The sequence below is a fragment of the Eulemur rufifrons genome, chromosome 19 (genome assembly GCF_041146395.1).
Source record: "Eulemur rufifrons isolate Redbay chromosome 19, OSU_ERuf_1, whole genome shotgun sequence".
Lineage (NCBI taxonomy): Eukaryota > Metazoa > Chordata > Mammalia > Primates > Lemuridae > Eulemur > Eulemur rufifrons.
In genome coordinates, this window is record NC_091001.1 from 28,472,757 (window position 1) to 28,489,906 (window position 17,150).

Here is a 17,150-nt window from a genome sequence, read left to right on the forward strand (position 1 = left end):
TTCAAACAATCCACCCACATCAGCCTCCCAAAGTGCTAGGATTACAGGCGTGAGCCACCACGCCCGGCCAAGAATGGGTGTTGATACAGACAAGAGAGCCCAGCGCTGAGCCTGGGGCTCTCAGACAGTGTGTGGTCCGGATGTGGTGAGAACCAGCAGGAGACAGAGAGGTATGGCCACTGAGGCAGAAGGAAAACCAGGAGAGTGGGGTCTGGGAAGTAAAGTTACAAAGCAGGAGGGAGGGCCGAGCTACATCAAATGCTGTTGACAGTCAAGTCAGATCAAGACTAAGAACTGACTATTGAATTTACAAATGTCTTGCCAAAGACATTTTCTATAAATGGGTGGAAGTTTGAATTGGAATGGGTTCAAGAGAGGATTGGAGACAAAAATGGGAAAAGATGAGTCTGGATGAATTTTGCTGTAAAGGAGATTTTTTTTTTTTTTTCCCCCGAAAGGAGGGCAAGGAACTGGGGCTGTGACTGGGGAGGAATATGAGGTCATGCCTTTCCTTGTACCTAACAATAACAGGCAACATTTATTTATATGTGTCTTAGTACTTTAACTGAGTCCTCCCAGTACCGTGTGAGGTAGTGAACTGCTGCGTTGGGGAACTTGATGTTTCCTGCACTCCCTGTCGTGCAGCCTCTGACAATGTTAATCCCATTCTCCAGCCTGGGCTCCGAGGTTATACCTCAAGGCCCAGCTCCTTCAGGCAGCTCTCCCGGGTCAGTCTCTCCAGGTCTTGATGACTTTAGAAAAGTATGCCCAAAATGGATTATCTATTCCCTTTCATTTACATCACATTGCACTGGATTCTTAACTTTCTTTTCAACCAATGCTGAGAAATTGGCTCTGAAATGACACTTTAATCAGAGAAACTAATATGAATGAATGGAAAACAGATGTTAGTAATGAAGAGATTTATATTCATAAGAAACTACTTAACATTTGATAGTAACTCCCTTAAGAGATGGTGCACGATGGAATCCACGGGGGGGATGTGTGTACTCTTAAACTAGATGTTTATTTGGTTTGGGACTAGTCCATGTTCAGTGAAATACTTTCTCTACTTGGAATGTTATGACTATATATATGTTTGAGCAGCAAATTAGAAGTCAGAGCTTTCACTGTGTGGCTTTGCGCTGCTGCGCATCAGGGAGGTGGCACTTCTGGGATGTGGCCGGTGGAGTGGGGGAGGCCGTATGGTCTGGGGTGCTGGGCTCTGAGTCTCTGAATGCAGTGTGACCTCGTCAACACTTGGAGCCTTGTAGGAAGGTTACAGTGTGGCAGAAGGTCTTGGGGGAAGGTGAGGAGCTGGGCTGGTAGCAGTGACCCTAGAAAGGTTTGGGAAGTAAAAGGTCAGCAGAGGAGTCAGACACCTGGATCCAGGTGAGCAGACCTGGTTAGAAAGATACGGTGGGCATGGTGGTCGGGCAGTAAGCAGGCATCCCTAAGCCAGGGCAAGGCCTGGAGGAAAAGAAGCAGAGAGGCTACCCTGAGATGCTGTTCACTCAGCAAACATTAGCAAGTGCTCCCTGCATACCGGCGCTGTGCTAAGCAGAGTGGGAAGTCAGTCTCTGCCCTCAAGGACTTCTAGTCTGGTGGAGGAGGGGAGGCTGTGTGACAATGAAAAGATGCCTCCAGACACTAATACAGGCAGAATGGCTATGGGAGCACAGAGTAGGTCTGCTCAGCCCACACTGGGGCACAGGGGATGCTTTGCAAAGGGGTTATGCTTTCCAAAGGTATATACTGATTTTTGAAAGATGAGCAGCTAGGACAAGACAATGAAACAAACGAAAACTCCAAATAGGGAACGAGTAATTCTAGGTTGGTGGAAAAGTGGGTGAATCTCCCTGAATGCCATTCATTTTAGAAACAAATGAGGCATAGCCAGATTGACAATCTTGTGAAGACTCAAGATTCTTCTTGAGGATCTCAATGGCTTTCTGCCCCATATTAAAAGTCTTCAGTGGGTCCCTGGAGCCCTTGTTGACACTGCTGGCTGGGTTATAGTATTGCCACGTCAACTGTTAGGTCCAAAGATCAAATAGGGTTAAGTTTGTGGGTGTACAATGACACTATAATGCAACAATTAAGAACATGGGTCCTGGAGGTCAATAGATTGGAGTTTGAATTTTGGTCCTACCACTTCTGGCTGTTGGTTTTCGCTGAGCCTTAGTCTCCTAACATATAAAACAATGCCTGATAATAGTACTATTTTGAAAATTAAATAATATAAGGCACGTAAAGACCTTACGTGCCAGCTTGCAGGTCTCAAGTTCTCAGAATTCAAAGTTGTCAGATTTATCATTTGTCTGTCTGTCTCCTCTCTCTCTCTTTCTTTCTGGAGGGTAAAAGCCTCAGGTCAACCAATAAGTGCTTGGAGAAGAAGAATAAAATGGAATATGATCTTAAAAAGTCCCATGTTTTCTTGGCATCAATCCAGGAGCATAAACTTTCTTGTTAGGGATGAGGAGACCGCTGAATCCGAGGTTTTGCCTTGGAAGATGTAGGTGAGCAGTGTTTATAAGTTGGCCATGAGGGAGAGCCTCAGGGTCCATTTATACAGAGTATTAGCTCCAGCCCAGGTTAACAGGCCAGCCCTGGAAGGCTCTGTTGTAAACATGCAACTCTTCCTTTCACATTTAAAAAGGGGTGTGGGGTACAAGTGTGGTTCAGCATGTGAAGATCGATCAATATAATACACCACGTTAAAAGAATGAAGGACAAAATCCACATGAGCTTCCCAATTGATGCAGAAAAAGCATTTGACAGAATTCAACACCCTTTCATGATAAAAAACACTCAATAAACCAGGAAAAGAAGGAAACTGCCTGAACACAATAAAGGCAATATGAAAAGCCCATGAAAGCTAACATACTCAATGGTGAAAAACTGAAAGCTTTTTCTCTAAGATTAGGAACAAAGCAAGGATGTCTATTCTTTTTTTTTTTTTTTTTTTTTTTGAGACAGAGTCTCACTCTGTTGCCCAGGCTAGAGTGAGTGCCGTGGCGTCAGCCTAGCTCACAGCAACCTCAAACTCCTGGGCTCAAGCGATCCTCCTGTCTCAGCCTCCCGAGTAGCTGGGACTACAGGCATGCACCACCATGCCCGGCTAATTTTTTCTATATATATTTTTAGCTGTCCATATAATTTCTTTCTATTTTTAGAGGTGGGGTCTCGCTCTTGCTCAGGCTGGTCTCGAACTCCTGAGCTCAAACGATCCGCCCACCTCGGCCTCCCAGAGAGCTAGGATTACAGGCGTGAGCCACCGCGCCCGGCCAAGGATGTCTATTCTTGCCACTTCTATTCACCAGAGTATTGAAGCCTGGGCAATAGCGAGTCCTTGTCTCTACAAAAAATTAAAAAAAAAAAAAATTAGCCGGGCATGGTGGCACATGCCTGTAGTCCCAGCTACTCAGGAGGCTGAAACAGGAGGATTGCTTGAGCCCAGGAGTTTGAGGCTGCAGTGAGCTATGATGACACCACTGCACTCTAGCCTGGGCAACAGAGTGAGGCCCTGTCTCAAAGAAAACCAAAAACTCCAACAAGCCTCCAACCCCCTCACCAAAAAACAGAATATTGAAAGTCTTAGAGCAATTAGGACCAAAAAATATTACATCAATTGGAAGATCATGTAGTTTTTGTCCTTCATTCTTTTAATGTAGTGTATTACATTGATGGATCTTCATATGTTGAACCATGCTTGCACTCCCTACCCCTTTTTTGGTAAGGGAAGACTTTCATGTTTGCAACTAAGCCTGCCAAGAGAGGCCATTCAAATCGAAAAGGAAGAAGAAAAACTATCTTTCCTCACAGATGACATGATCTTATATATAAAAAACTCTAAAGATTCCACAAAACACCATTTGAACTAATCAAGAATTTAGTAAAGTTATAGGATACAAACTCAATACACAAAAATCAGTTGCATTTGTATACCCTAACAACAAACAATCCAAAAATGAAATCAAGAAAACAGTTCCATCAAAAAGAATAAAATGCTTAGGAATAAACTTAACCAAGGATGCAAAAGACTTGTACACCAAAAATTAAAAAATTGCTAAAAGAAATTAAAGACAAAAATAAATGGAAAGATATTCTGTGTTTATAGATGAGAAGACTTTATTGTTCAAATATCAATACTACCCCAAATAATCTATAGATTCATTGGAATCTGTATCAAAATCCTCATGACATTTTTTTTTTTGGCAGAAATAGAAAAATCAATCCTAAAATTCTTAAGGAATATCAAAGAATCCTGAATAGCTAAAAAAATTTTGAAAAAGAAGATAGTTGGTGGTTTCACATTTTTTTGATTTCAAAACATATTATAAAGCCACAGTAATCAAAACAGTGTGGTACTAGCATAAAGGCAGACATGGAGGCCAGGCGCGGTGGCTCACGGCTGTAATCTTAGCACTCTGGGAGGCTGAGGCGGGAGGATCGTTTGAGCTCAGGAGTTCGAGACCAGACTGAGCAAGAGCGAGACTCCGTCTCTACTAAATAAATAGAAAGAAATTAGCTGGACAACTAAAAATATATAGGAAAAAATTAGCTGGGCATGGTGGTGCCTGCCTGTAGTTCCAGCTGCTTGGGAGGCTGAGGCAGAAGGATTGCTTGAGCCCAGGAGTTTGAGGTTGTTGTGAGCGAGGTTGATGCCACAGCACTCTAGCCCAGGCAACAGAGTAAGGCTCTGTCTCAAACAAACAAACAAACAAAAAAAACAGACAGACATAGAGACCAATGAAATAGAATAGAGAGCTCAGAAATAAACCCTTGGGTATATGATCAAACGATCTTCAGCAAGGGTACAAAGATCACTCAATGGGGAAAAGACAGTCTTCAACAAATAGTCTTGGGAAAACTGAATATCTACATGCAAAAGAATGAAGTTAGGCCCTTACCTTACACCATATACAAAAAAATTATCTCAAAATGGATTAGAGATCTACACACAAGACCTAAAACTATAAAATTTCTAGAAGAAAACTTAAGAGAAAACCTTCCTGACATTGAATTTTGCCATGATTTCTTGGAAATGACACCAGAAGCACAGGCAACAAGAGCAAAAATAGACAAGTGGGGCTACATCAAACTGAAAAACTTCTGTATGATTACCCTTCCTACAGAGATAACAAGTTGACCAATTAGTCGCACTAGAAAACATCTTTTTTTTTTTTTTTAGACAGAGTCTCACTCTCTTGCCTGGGCTAGAGTGCCGTGGCATCAGCCTAGCTCACAACAACCTCAAACTCCCGGGCTCAAGCAATCCTTCTGCCTCAGCCTCCCAAGTAGCTGGGACTACAGGCATGCACCACCATGCCCGGCTAATTTTTTTCTATATATATTTTTAGCTGTCCAAAATCATTTCTTTCTATTTTTAGTAGAGACAGGGTCTTGTTCTTGCTCAGGCTGGTCTCGAACTCCTGACCTCGAGCAATCCTCCTGCCTCGGCCTCCCAGAGTGCTAGGATTATAGGTGTGAGCCACCATGCCCGGCCAAGAAAAAAACACTTTTATAAGAACCAAAAAAATCAGGCGAGTGATCACAGTAACTAGTTTTAACATAATAACAAGGAAAGAGGCATTGAAGAGGGTGGAAAGAACAGTCTAACACTGCCTACATCACCCCTCCCCACCCTCAGGCAGCTGGCCTGGAGGGAGAATCTGTGTGCTTGGGAGAGGGAAAACAAAGCAAATGAGGAACTTTGCACTGGAACTCAGTGCTGCCCTGTCACAGCAGAACATAATACTGGGCAGAATTCTGCTGGTGCCCATGGAGAGAGCATTTATATGAACCCTGGGCCAGAGAGGAATCGTGTACCTTGTGGAGAGGAACCTGAGTCCTGGCTGGCTTCACCACCAGCTGACTAAAGTGGCCTGGAGCACAGAATAAATTTCAGTGGCAGCCAGGCCACAGTTTCCGCAGTCCTTGGGCAATCCCTGGTGCTGCGCTGCTCTCAGAGCCAGTGGGCTTATGATGTGACCCCATGTGACACCAGCTGCAGTGGCCATGGGAGTACCATCCTCACCCCTCTCCCAACTCCAGGCAGTGCAGTGTGGGAGAGACTTCTTCAACAGGGGGAAGCAGAGGGAAGGGTACAGAGGACTTTGTCTTGTAACTTGGGTACCAGCTTAGCCGCTGTAAAATAAAGAGGCAGATTCCTGAAGCCTCTGATTCCAGGCCTTTGCTCCTGTATGGACCAGAAGGGAATCTGCTGCCCTGGTGGGATAGACCAGTCCTGGCAGGATTCACACCTGCTGGCTAAAAGTGGTCTTGGGCCTTGAATAAACATCAGTGGCAGCCAGGCAGTAGTGGCCATGGGCCTTGGGCAAGCCCCAGTCCTGTGCTTCTCTGGGAACCTGTGGGCATCAGGTGTGACCCAGTGTAGTGTCAGCTGTAGTGGCCACAGAGGGCCTGCATCACCCTCCCCTAACTCTAGGCAGGCCAGCATGGAGAAAAACTCCTATTTAGGGGAGGGTGAGAGACTTCAGCTGAGAACCTAGGGAATTCTTTATCTTTTCCAAGTTCACCAAGGCTATGAATCTAGGAGTCTGCAAGACTTGCAGCATTTCTGGCCTCAGGGCACCACTTAGTGCTGAAATGGCTGCAGTGACCACATACTTAGGTAACACTCAATTCCTTTTAAATTCTTGGAAAGTCCTGTGAAGAAGGGCAGGTACAAACAAGCCTAGACTGCAAAGATTGAAATAAGTACAAACTTTTTGTTGCTCAGACATCAGTGAACATCCATAATCATCAAGAACACACAGGAAAACACGACTTCACTAAACAGATTAAACAATGCACCAGTGACCTATCCTGGAGCAATGAGGAATTGTGCCTTCTGAGACAGGGAATTCAAAATAGGAAGCTCAACGAACTTCAAGATGACACAGAGGAGTTCAGAGTTGTTTTCAGAGAAATTTAACAGGAAGATTGAAATAACAATTTAAAAAAATAAAACAGAAATTCTAGAGATAAAATATTTAAATGACAAACTGAAAAATGCATCAGAGTCTTTCAACAGCAGAATTGATAAAGCAGAAGAAAGAATTAGTGAGGTTGAAGACAAGATATATGAAAATACAGTCAGAGGAGAAAAGAAAAAAAAGAATGAGGCATGCTTACAAGATCTAGAATATAGCCTCAAAAGGGCAAATATAAGAGTTATTGGCCTTAAAGAGAGTGTAGAGAAAGAGATCAGGGTAGAAACTTATTAGAAGAAATAATAACAGAAAACTTTCCAAACCTAGAGAAAGATAGATATTCAGATACAAGAAGGTCAAAGGACACCAAGCAGATTCAACCCAAACAAGACTACCTCAAGAGATGTAATAATCAAACTCTTAAAGATCAAAGACAGAGGAAAGATCCTAAAAGCAGAAAGAGAGAAAAAAAAAAAAGTGAATAACATATGAAATAGCTCCAATATGTCTGGCAGCAGACTTCTCGGTGGAAAACTTACAGGCCAGGAGGGAAAGGCATGACATATTCAAAGTACTGAAAGAAAAAACCTTGCAACCCGGAATACAATATCTAGCAAAGTTATCCTTCAACTCTAAAGGAGAAAGACTCCTAGACAAACAAAAACTGAGGGATTTCATCAACACCAGGCTTGACTTACAAGGTATGTTAAAGGGAGTTCTTCAATTTAAAACAAATGGATGCTAATGAGCAACAAAAAATCATTTGAAAGTATAAAACTCACTGCTAAAAGTACATAGACAAATACAGAATACTCTAACATTGTAATTGTAGTGTGTAAACCACTCATATCTTGAGTATGAAGACTAAACAACAAACCTTTCAAAAATAATAACTATAATATTTGTAAAAAATACACAATATAAAAAAACAAGAAAAAGTATAGAGTTTTAAAATTTTCTTTTTGCTTTTTTTCCCTTTTCATTGTGACCAGAGTTAAGTTGTCATCAGCTTAAAATAATTGATTATGTTATTTGCAAGCCTCATGGAGGCTCAGGACCAGATGGCTTCAATACTGAATTCTACCAAGCACTCAATGAAGAACTAATACCAATCTTGCTTAAACCATTCCAAAAAATCTAGGAGGAGGGGATACTCCCAAACTCATTCTACAAGGTCTGTATCACCCTGATAGCAAAACCAGACAAAGACACAACAAAAAAAGAAAACTACAGGCCAGGATCTCTGAAGAACATAGACACAAATATCCTCAACAAAATACTAGCAAACTGAATTCAACAACACATTAAAAAGGATATTTATCATTATCAAGTGGATTCATCCCAGGGATAAAAGTATGGTTCAACAGACACAAATCTATGAATGTGATACATCACATCAACAGAATGAAGGACAAAAACCATGTGATCATTTCAATAGATGTCAAAAGCATTAGAAATTCAACATCCCTTGATGACAAAAACTCTCAACAGACTTGATATAGAAGGAACATACCTCCAATATGATAAAGGTCATAGACAACCAAAACAAAGCTAGTATCATACTGAACAGGGAAAAACTGAAATCTCTTCCCCTAAGAAATGCGACAAGATAAGGATGTCCACTTTCACCACTTTTATTCAACATAGTTCTATAAGTCCTAGCCAGAACAATTAGATAAGAGAAAGAAATAAAGGGTATCCAAATTGGAAAGGAAGACATCAAAGTATCCTTGTTTGTAGATAATATGATCTTATATTTAGAAAAATCTGAAGACTCCACCAAAAATCTATTAGAACTGATAAATGAATTCAGTAAAGTTGCAGGATAAAAAATCAACATAAAAATCATTAACATTTCTATATTTCAAATAGCAAACAACCTGAAAAAGAAATAAAAAAGTAATCCCATTTATAATAGTTACAAATAAAATAAAATGCCCACAAATAAACTTAATCAGAGAAGTAAAAGATGTCTACAATGAAAACAATGCTCATGGATTGTAAAAATCAATATTGTTAAAAGGTCTATACTACCCAAAGCAATGTACAGATTCAAGCAATCCCCATCAAAATACCAAAGACAATCTTCACATAAATAAAAAAAATCATGAGATTTATGTGGAACCATGAAAGACTAATAGCCAAAGCCATCCTGAGAAAAAAGAACAAAGTCCGAGGCATCACATTACCTGACTTCGAATTATACCACAAAGCTATAATAACCAAAACAGCATGATAACGGCATAAAAATAGACACAATGGAGCAAACTAGAGAACCCAGAAATAAATTTGCACATTTACAGTCAACTAACTTTGGCCAAAGGTGCCAGGAACATAAACTGAGTATAGTCCCTTCAATATGTGGTGCTGGGACAACTTGATATACACATGCAGAAGAATGAAACTAGACCATTATCTCTTGCCATATACGAAAATCAAATCAAAATGGATTAAAAACTTAAATGTAAGACCTGAAACTGTGAAACTATGAATCTAAGAAAACATTGGGGAAACACCCCAGGACATTGGTCTGGGCAAAGAATTTCTTGAGTAGGCCTCAAAAGCACAGGCAACCAAGGCCTGTATCCAAAAATGGACCAATGGGTCCACATCAGGCTAAAAAGCTTCCGCACAGCAAAGGAAACACTCAACAAAGTGAAGAGAGAGCCTATGGAAGGGGAGAAACTAACTGCAAACTACTCAACTGATAAGGGATTAATAACCAGAATATATAAGGAACTCAAACAACTCAATAGGAAAAACAAAGAAACAAAAACTTAATCAAAAAATGGGTAAAACAGGCTGGGTGCAGTGGCTCATGCCTGTAATCCTAGCACTTGGGAGGCCGAGGTGAGTGGATCGTTTGAGCTCAGGAGTTCGAGACCAGCCTGAGCAAGAGCAAGACCCTGTCTCTACTAAAAATAGAAGCAAATTATATGAACAACTAAAAATATATAGAAAAAATTAGCCGGGCATGGTGGTGCATGCCTGTAGTCCCAGCTACTTGGGAGGCTGAGGCAGATCTCTTGAGCCCAGGAGTCTGAGGTTGCTGTGAGCTAGGCTGATGCCACGGCACTCTAGCCCAGGCAACAGAGCGAGACTCTGTCTCAAAAAGAAAAAAAAAAAAAAATGGGTAAAACATCTGAATAGACATTTCTCAAAAGAAGAAGACATATAAATGGCCAAGAGGTGAATGAGAAAATCTTCATCATTAACCACTAGAGAAACACAAACCAAAAGCACAATGAGATATTATCTCACTCTTTCATCAAATAGTTGAAAAGTAACAGATGCTAGTGAGGATATGTTAAAAGGAGAATGCTCATACACTGTTGGTGGGAATGTAAATTTCTAGCCACTGTGGAAAATAGTATAAAGGTTCCTCAAAAAAACTAAAACTGGAAATACCCTATGATCCAGCAATCCCACTGATGGGTATATATCCAAAAGGAAGCAAATCAGTACACTGAAGAGAAGGCTGCACTCCCATGTTTATTGCAGCAGTATTCACCATAGCCAAGATATGAAATCAAACTAAATGTCCATCAATGAAAGAATGGATAAAGAAAATGTGGTACATATACACAGTGGAATATTATTTAGCCATAAAGGGAACAAAATTCTGTTATTTGCAACAACAAGGATAGAACTGGTGGATATCATGTTAAGTGTAATAAGCCAGGCCCAGAAAGACAAATATCGCATGTTCTCACTTATGTGTGAGAGCTAAAGAAATTGATCTCATGGAGACAGAGAATAGAATGATGGTTACCAGAGGATTGGAAGGATATTTGGGGGGTGAGGGTGGGGTGGGGGGAAAGAGATGGTGTTTAATAGGTACAATGATATACAGTTAGGTAGGATCGATAAGACCTAGTGTTTGTTAACACAATAGGGCAACCATAGTTAACAATAATTTATTGTATATTTCAAAATAACTAGAAGAGTGGAATTAGAATGTTCCAAGCACAAAAAATTATAAATGTTTAAGGTGATGGATATCCCAATTACCCCAATTTGATCATTACATATTGTATGTTTGTATCAAAATATCACATAAACATATACAACCATTAGGTGTCCATAAAAATTAAAAATAAAAAAAAACTGAAAAACATTTCTGCATCAAAGGATGACACAATCAACAGGGAGAAAAGGAAATTTATAGAATAGGAGAAAATATTTGCAAATCACATGTCTGACAAGGGGTTATTATCCACAATATATAAAGAACTACAACTCAACAACAACAAAAAATAAACAGCTCGATTAAAAATAGGCAAAAACCTTGAACAGACATTTCTCCAAAGATTATATAATGATCAACAAGCATGTGAAAAAGATGCTCAATATCAGTAATCATTAGGGAAATGCAAATCAAAACCACAACAAGATATCACCTTACACCAGTTTAGATGGCTACTATATTAAAAACAACAACAACAAAAAACCCAGAAAATAACAAGTGTTGGCAAGGATGTGGAGAAAGTGAAAATTGTATACTGTTGGTGGTAAAATATTGCAACTGCTATGGAAAATAGTATGGTGGTTTCTCAAAAAATTAAAAATATTAATAGAATTACCATATGATCCAGCAATCCTACTTCTGGCCATATACCCAAAAGTATTGAAAAGAGGCAAGGATACATTTGCACACCCATATTTATAGCAGTATTATTTGCAATAACTAAGAGGTGGAAGCAGCCCAGATGTATATGGATGGATAAATGGAGAAACAAAATGTAGTCCTATATATACATAAATTGGGTTATGATTCAGCCTTAAAAAGAAAGGTAATCCTTTCACATGCTACAATAGGGATGAACGTTGAGGACATTGTGGTAAGCGATTAGCTAGTCACAAAAAGATACTCTATGATTCCACTTCTATGAGGTATCTAATGCAGTCAAATCCATAGAAATAGGAAGTACAATGGGGGTGCCAGGGGCTGTGGGGACAGGCAAATGGGGAGTTAGTGTTTAATGGGCACAGAGGTTCAGATTTGCAAGCTGAAAAAGTTCTGGACTTCTGTTGCACAACAATGTGAATACAGTTAACTCTATCAAATTGTACATTAAAAATGGTAAAGATGGTAAATGTATTTTTAACACAATTAAAAAATATATATTCTGGCAAACATAAAAAAGAAAAAGAAAAAAGGAATAGATAAAGCAAAATCTCATTAACAGTTGAATCTGTTGATGGCAGTCACTGGACTTTACTTCTGGGAATGTTTCAATTTTCATAGTTAAAAAGAAGGGGCCCCTAAGGGTATTAAGTTTAGGGTTATAAAGACTTGTCACTCCTGTTGGTGACCTCTGATTTATTTTAGGACTTTCAAAAACTATTTTGACAACCACCCATGCAAAGCCTCAATAAATGGGCTGAAGAGTTGTTAGCAGAGGAAAGAAAGCTGTGTTTCCTGTTTTGTTGGGGGAAAAGGGAGGGTGGGGCTGAGGAGATAATGGGCCTGAATGATGAAAATTCCTTCCTCCAAAAATCAGCCAGTCTACCTGATCTCACTACAGAACAACGTCCCCTTATCCTCATGCCTCTTACTGCCTAGCAGGGCAAAAACATGGAGGGTGCTGCAAAGGACACTCTCATCACTTGGCCCCTCCGGCTTCCCTGTGACCACCTCTGTGGCCAGCTCATTCTCCCAGAAGGCTACAAAGCCTATGCAGGCAGGAAACCTCCTGTAGCATCTGTGCTATGGCCAGGGCAGAGCTGTCCAACAAATGTTTATTGAGCCCCAAATACTGCATTGGGGAATCAGCAATGAACAGTAGACAAACACCTACTCTCAGGCAGCTTCCATTCTAGTGAGCAATCAAAACCAGGTGAGAGGACAGAGTCCACGTGATGGGGTGGGAAAGGGCAATTATAGAAAGAAGCTTAGGCCCTTTCTAGCCTCTACGTCTCCCTGACCACAGATCCTTATATCCACAGATCCCTGTCCACCTGAATATCCAACAGACATCTCAAACTTTGCATGCCCTTTCTTGATTTCTACCCCCAAACCTGTCCTTTCTGCCAACTTTCCCTTTTCTGCAAATGGCAACTCCGTTTTCCCAGGTGCTCAAGTCAAAAACCATGGAGTTACCCTCCCTACTTTCACAGCTCTTGTTAACCCAGCAATAAACCCCATTGATTCCACCTTCCAAATACCTGGATTCTCACTACTTCTTTCCACCACTTCCACTACCATCCCGATCCCATTCCCCACCATTTCCCACCTGGATTTTTGCTGTTGGCCTCTAGCTGGTCTCTGTGCTTATGTCCTTGTTCCTTCCAAAGTCTACGCTTAGCACAGAAGCCTTCAGCCTTAGTCTCATATCGGTCCTGGGATCGAGCCCTCCAGCAATGCTCACCTCACTCAGATCGAAGGTCCAAGGGCCCAGGAGGCTGGGCACAATTCCCCTCTTCCGTTCTGATCTCATGTCCTTTCTCTTCCTCCTTGCACACGCTTTTTCAACTGCCCTAGCCTCCTGGCTGTTCCTTAAACAGACCAAGCACATTCCTGCTTTAAGGCCACTCACTACCCGAAACATTGTCCCCTCGGACATCTCTCATTTCCTTTTATAAGTAGCGCCCCTTCCTCTCACTCCCGCTGCAGTCCTGTTCAGCTCCTTCTTCACCTTTCTCTATAGCGCTTCTCACAGCTGCCCTACTGTATACTCATCCTGTTTGTTTCATTTGTATTCTCTTTTCTCCTCATTCCTTCCCCAACTGGAGTATAGACTCTGTGGTAGTATGGAGACATTCTATTCTTGTCCTCATTTGACAAATAAGCAAACTGAAGTTTAGGGAGGTTGGGGAACTTGCCTAACAGAGTAAGACAGGTAGAGACCGGGACCCACACCTGTCTGATGCCAAAGCCCACGGTCTTAACTGCTACAACCTGATTGTCTTTCAGTCATGAGCTTAATAAAGAGACAGGTGGAGAACTTTTTTTAAGTGGGAACCAAAGCCGGGGATGCTCAGATGGTCAGGAGGCATTCAGAGGCCAGTGAGGAGTCCACCAGAGCAGGGCAGGTTGGAGAAGAGTGGAAGATCCAAAGGGAAGGGGCAAAATTGCACAGGGCCTTAGAGTCCAGAAAAATTAGACAATGTGGCTGTTATGTAATGCTTATTACAGAGTTCCAAGTAGAAAAGTGAAATAAAGAAGAGTTTTAAAGAAAGATTAATGTGATAGCTTGACAATATATCCACAAATTCTTTGACACTCCTTTCTTCAAAAGATGGAGCCCTTAAATGTGGGTTGGATTTAGGGACATGCTTCTGACAAACAGCACTGGCATGTGATGTCCAAGCCTAGCTCATAAAAGGTATTGCTGCTTCCACCTTGCCCTGGACCCACTAGTGTTTTCCAAGCCTTCCTCTGGGATGCTCCTCTCCGGACTCTCTCCCATGGAGACTCCTACACACTGCTGAGCTCTGTTCCCCTGTCACCTACCCAGCCCCACTTGCCCTGCCTAGGACAGCTCTACAGTTTGCCACGTTTCTCCCAGCACTCATTGATCCCTGTTGCTTGTCTATCCCCTGCTCTGAAGTGTGTTGATCTGTTATAACAAATACCTGTTCTGCTATCTTGACTCTGAGACTCTGACTTTCTGCTGGTTTTGACTTCTCGTTTCTGACTGATGGCTGGCCACACAGGCTCCCTATCCTGAGATGCTCCACCCCTCACTCCTAGGGATGTTTTCCCTACACTTTGGTCCACCAGTGCTGCCAAATCAGCAACTGTTTTCAGCTCCCGGCAGGGCTGCCCCGATATGCACTGGGCATGACCTGGCTCAAGCAGGCAAGTCTCAGTCTTGTGTCTACTCCATACCTCCCCCTTCTCCAAGTCAGAAATAATGCTGCCTTTTTTCTTTTTGACTAATGCATAGATTCTCTTATCTCACTCTCAGACACCTTGGTTATTGTGCATTTATCTAATGCTCTGTAATATTTTAAATACTTCCACACCTATATATATGTGTATATATATATATATATATACACATATATATATATTTTTTTTTTTGAGACAGTCTCACTCTGTTGCCCAGGCTAGAGTGCCGTGGCATCAGCCTAGCTCACAGCAACCTCGAACTCCTAGGTTCAAGCAATCCTCCTGCCTCAGACTCCCGAGTAGCTGGGACTACAGGCATGTGCCACCATGCCCGGCTAATTTTTTTAAATATATTTTTAGCTGTCCATATAATTGCTTTCTATTTTTAGTAGAGACAGGGTCTCGCTCTTGCTCAGGCTGGTCTCGAACTCTTGAGCTCAAACGATCCACCTGCCTCGGCCTCCCAGAGTGCTAGGATTACAGGTGTGAGCCACCGCGCTCAGCCCCACACCTATATTTTGAATTAATCCTCACAATCACCCCCATGGGCCTAGTGGACAATATTTTCCTCATTTTAGAGATAAATAATCCATTTTTCATGCCACAGAGCCTTTATTACTAGCCACTTCCTCTGACATTTTTCTCCCTTGATTTTAAAATAAATAATTAAATATCCAATGGTTGTGCCAAGGACTGAATTATGTTTCCCCCTCCAAATTTATATGTTGAAGCCCCAACCCCTAACGTGACTGTATTTGGAGATCGGGCCTATAGGAGGTAATTAAGGTCAGATGAGATCTTAGGGGTGGAGCCCTGACAGGATTAGAATTAATGTCCTTGTAAGAACGGACACCAGAGCCACCCCTTCACCCAACGCATGCACAAAGAAGAGCACACAGCAAGACGGTAGCTACCAACAAGCCAGGAAGAAAGGCTTTGCCGGAAACTGACCGTGCAGCACCCTAACCTCAGACTTCCAGCCTCCAGGACTATGAGAAAAATAAATATATTGTTGTTCAGGCCACTCAGCCTGTGCTATCTTGTTATGGCAGCCGAGCTGACAAGTTGTAATCTTAAATAATAAACAATTTTGAACATTTAGAAAAAGAAACAGACATATGAGATAAATTTTGGTTCTGTTTTTACTAATTCGTAACAGCTCTCATTGTAGCATTGCTCTTAGATTGGAACCACATTTTTCCAATCTAAGAATCAACCGGCTTCCCAAGTCCTCTAATTTCCAACAGTTACTTTATTCCCCAGCTCTGCCACAGGGCAATAGTGTGACAAGAGTGTAACACTTATGTAACAGTTGAAAAGTGTAACACCTCTCCTCCTGTCTAATCTAGTTTTTATGAAAAACAAGTCAGCCGTCCTTATTTCCCTACACTGAGCAGATAATTAATGATGTTCACCGAAGGATTAATGACGTTCCCGAACCCAGGAAGAGTAAACGCTGTAATATATAGACCAAGGGTCTTGGAAAGGGAAGGGAGTGTGTGTTGGGGAGAAGTGTAGGTGTCCTCAAGGGCAAGGCCACCAAGAGCCTCGGGAACCTCCCTCCTTTCTTCCAAACATCCAATTCGAGCCCCACTTGGTTGACATATGTCTTCCCTAACTAGGTCATCCTCCTTCGGATTTCCACATATTTCATTTCTATTCCAATGAATGTTTCCTAACTTACCTGGTTTTGGAAACATATCCTGAAGCTGTGTGTTCTGTGTCCCAGGCAGACACTAACTAGAATAGCACCAGCAGAGTCGGGGTAAAGTAGGGTGGAGCGGCCGTGGCCAGGCATGGAAAATACCCACAAACCCCCTCATATTGCTCAGAGCTGAGCTCACAGCAGGCAGTTAATAAGCAATAGCTGAATCGAAAAGTGACACTTACTGCGTGGGCCCCGCCGGGCTGTCACACTCAGGAGGCGAGTCTGGGGCTCGTCATGTGCTGGCTCCTGCTGGTTGCCAAGGTGGGATTCTTCGGACACCATTTCGTTGGGGCCAGTGGTTGGCGGCTGTGGGCAGAAGGTCAGAGGTTCAGAGACTCACAGGGCTTAATGGACTCAATTCCTTTGTTGGGACTGTGGGTCACCAATGAGGAGATGGCCCGAGTACTACCCAGATCTGTAGTCCCTGTCACCCGAGTCACCATGGGCACCCCCCAAAGATGTGGTACCAACCCTAAGTTTCTTCAGGAAGTTTCTCAAAGCATCCCAAAACAACATGATGATTTTCAGGTTTTCTAGGTAAAATGTATGGAGCTCCACAGAAATTTAGAGGAAAGGGAAAGAGGAAAATCGTAATCAAACAATCTGTTCCCAACTCCAAGCAGTTTGGAAACAGCAGTGAAAGTGTCACTGGATGATCCAGGGCAAA

At 41.9% G+C, this 17,150-nt stretch overlaps 1 protein-coding gene across 4 annotated transcripts in view; it reads right to left on the minus strand.

Moving 5' to 3' along the window:
* CC2D2A (coiled-coil and C2 domain containing 2A) overlaps positions 1-17,150 on the minus strand; it is a 122,442-nt gene that overhangs the window by 95,553 nt on the left and 9,739 nt on the right. For all 4 annotated transcript variants that reach the window (XM_069493995.1, XM_069493996.1, XM_069493997.1 and 1 more), the window contains one exon: positions 16,666-16,789. In XM_069493995.1, coding sequence (XP_069350096.1) covers positions 16,666-16,789 — 124 coding nt within the window. The remainder of the gene's footprint in view (positions 1-16,665; positions 16,790-17,150) is intronic.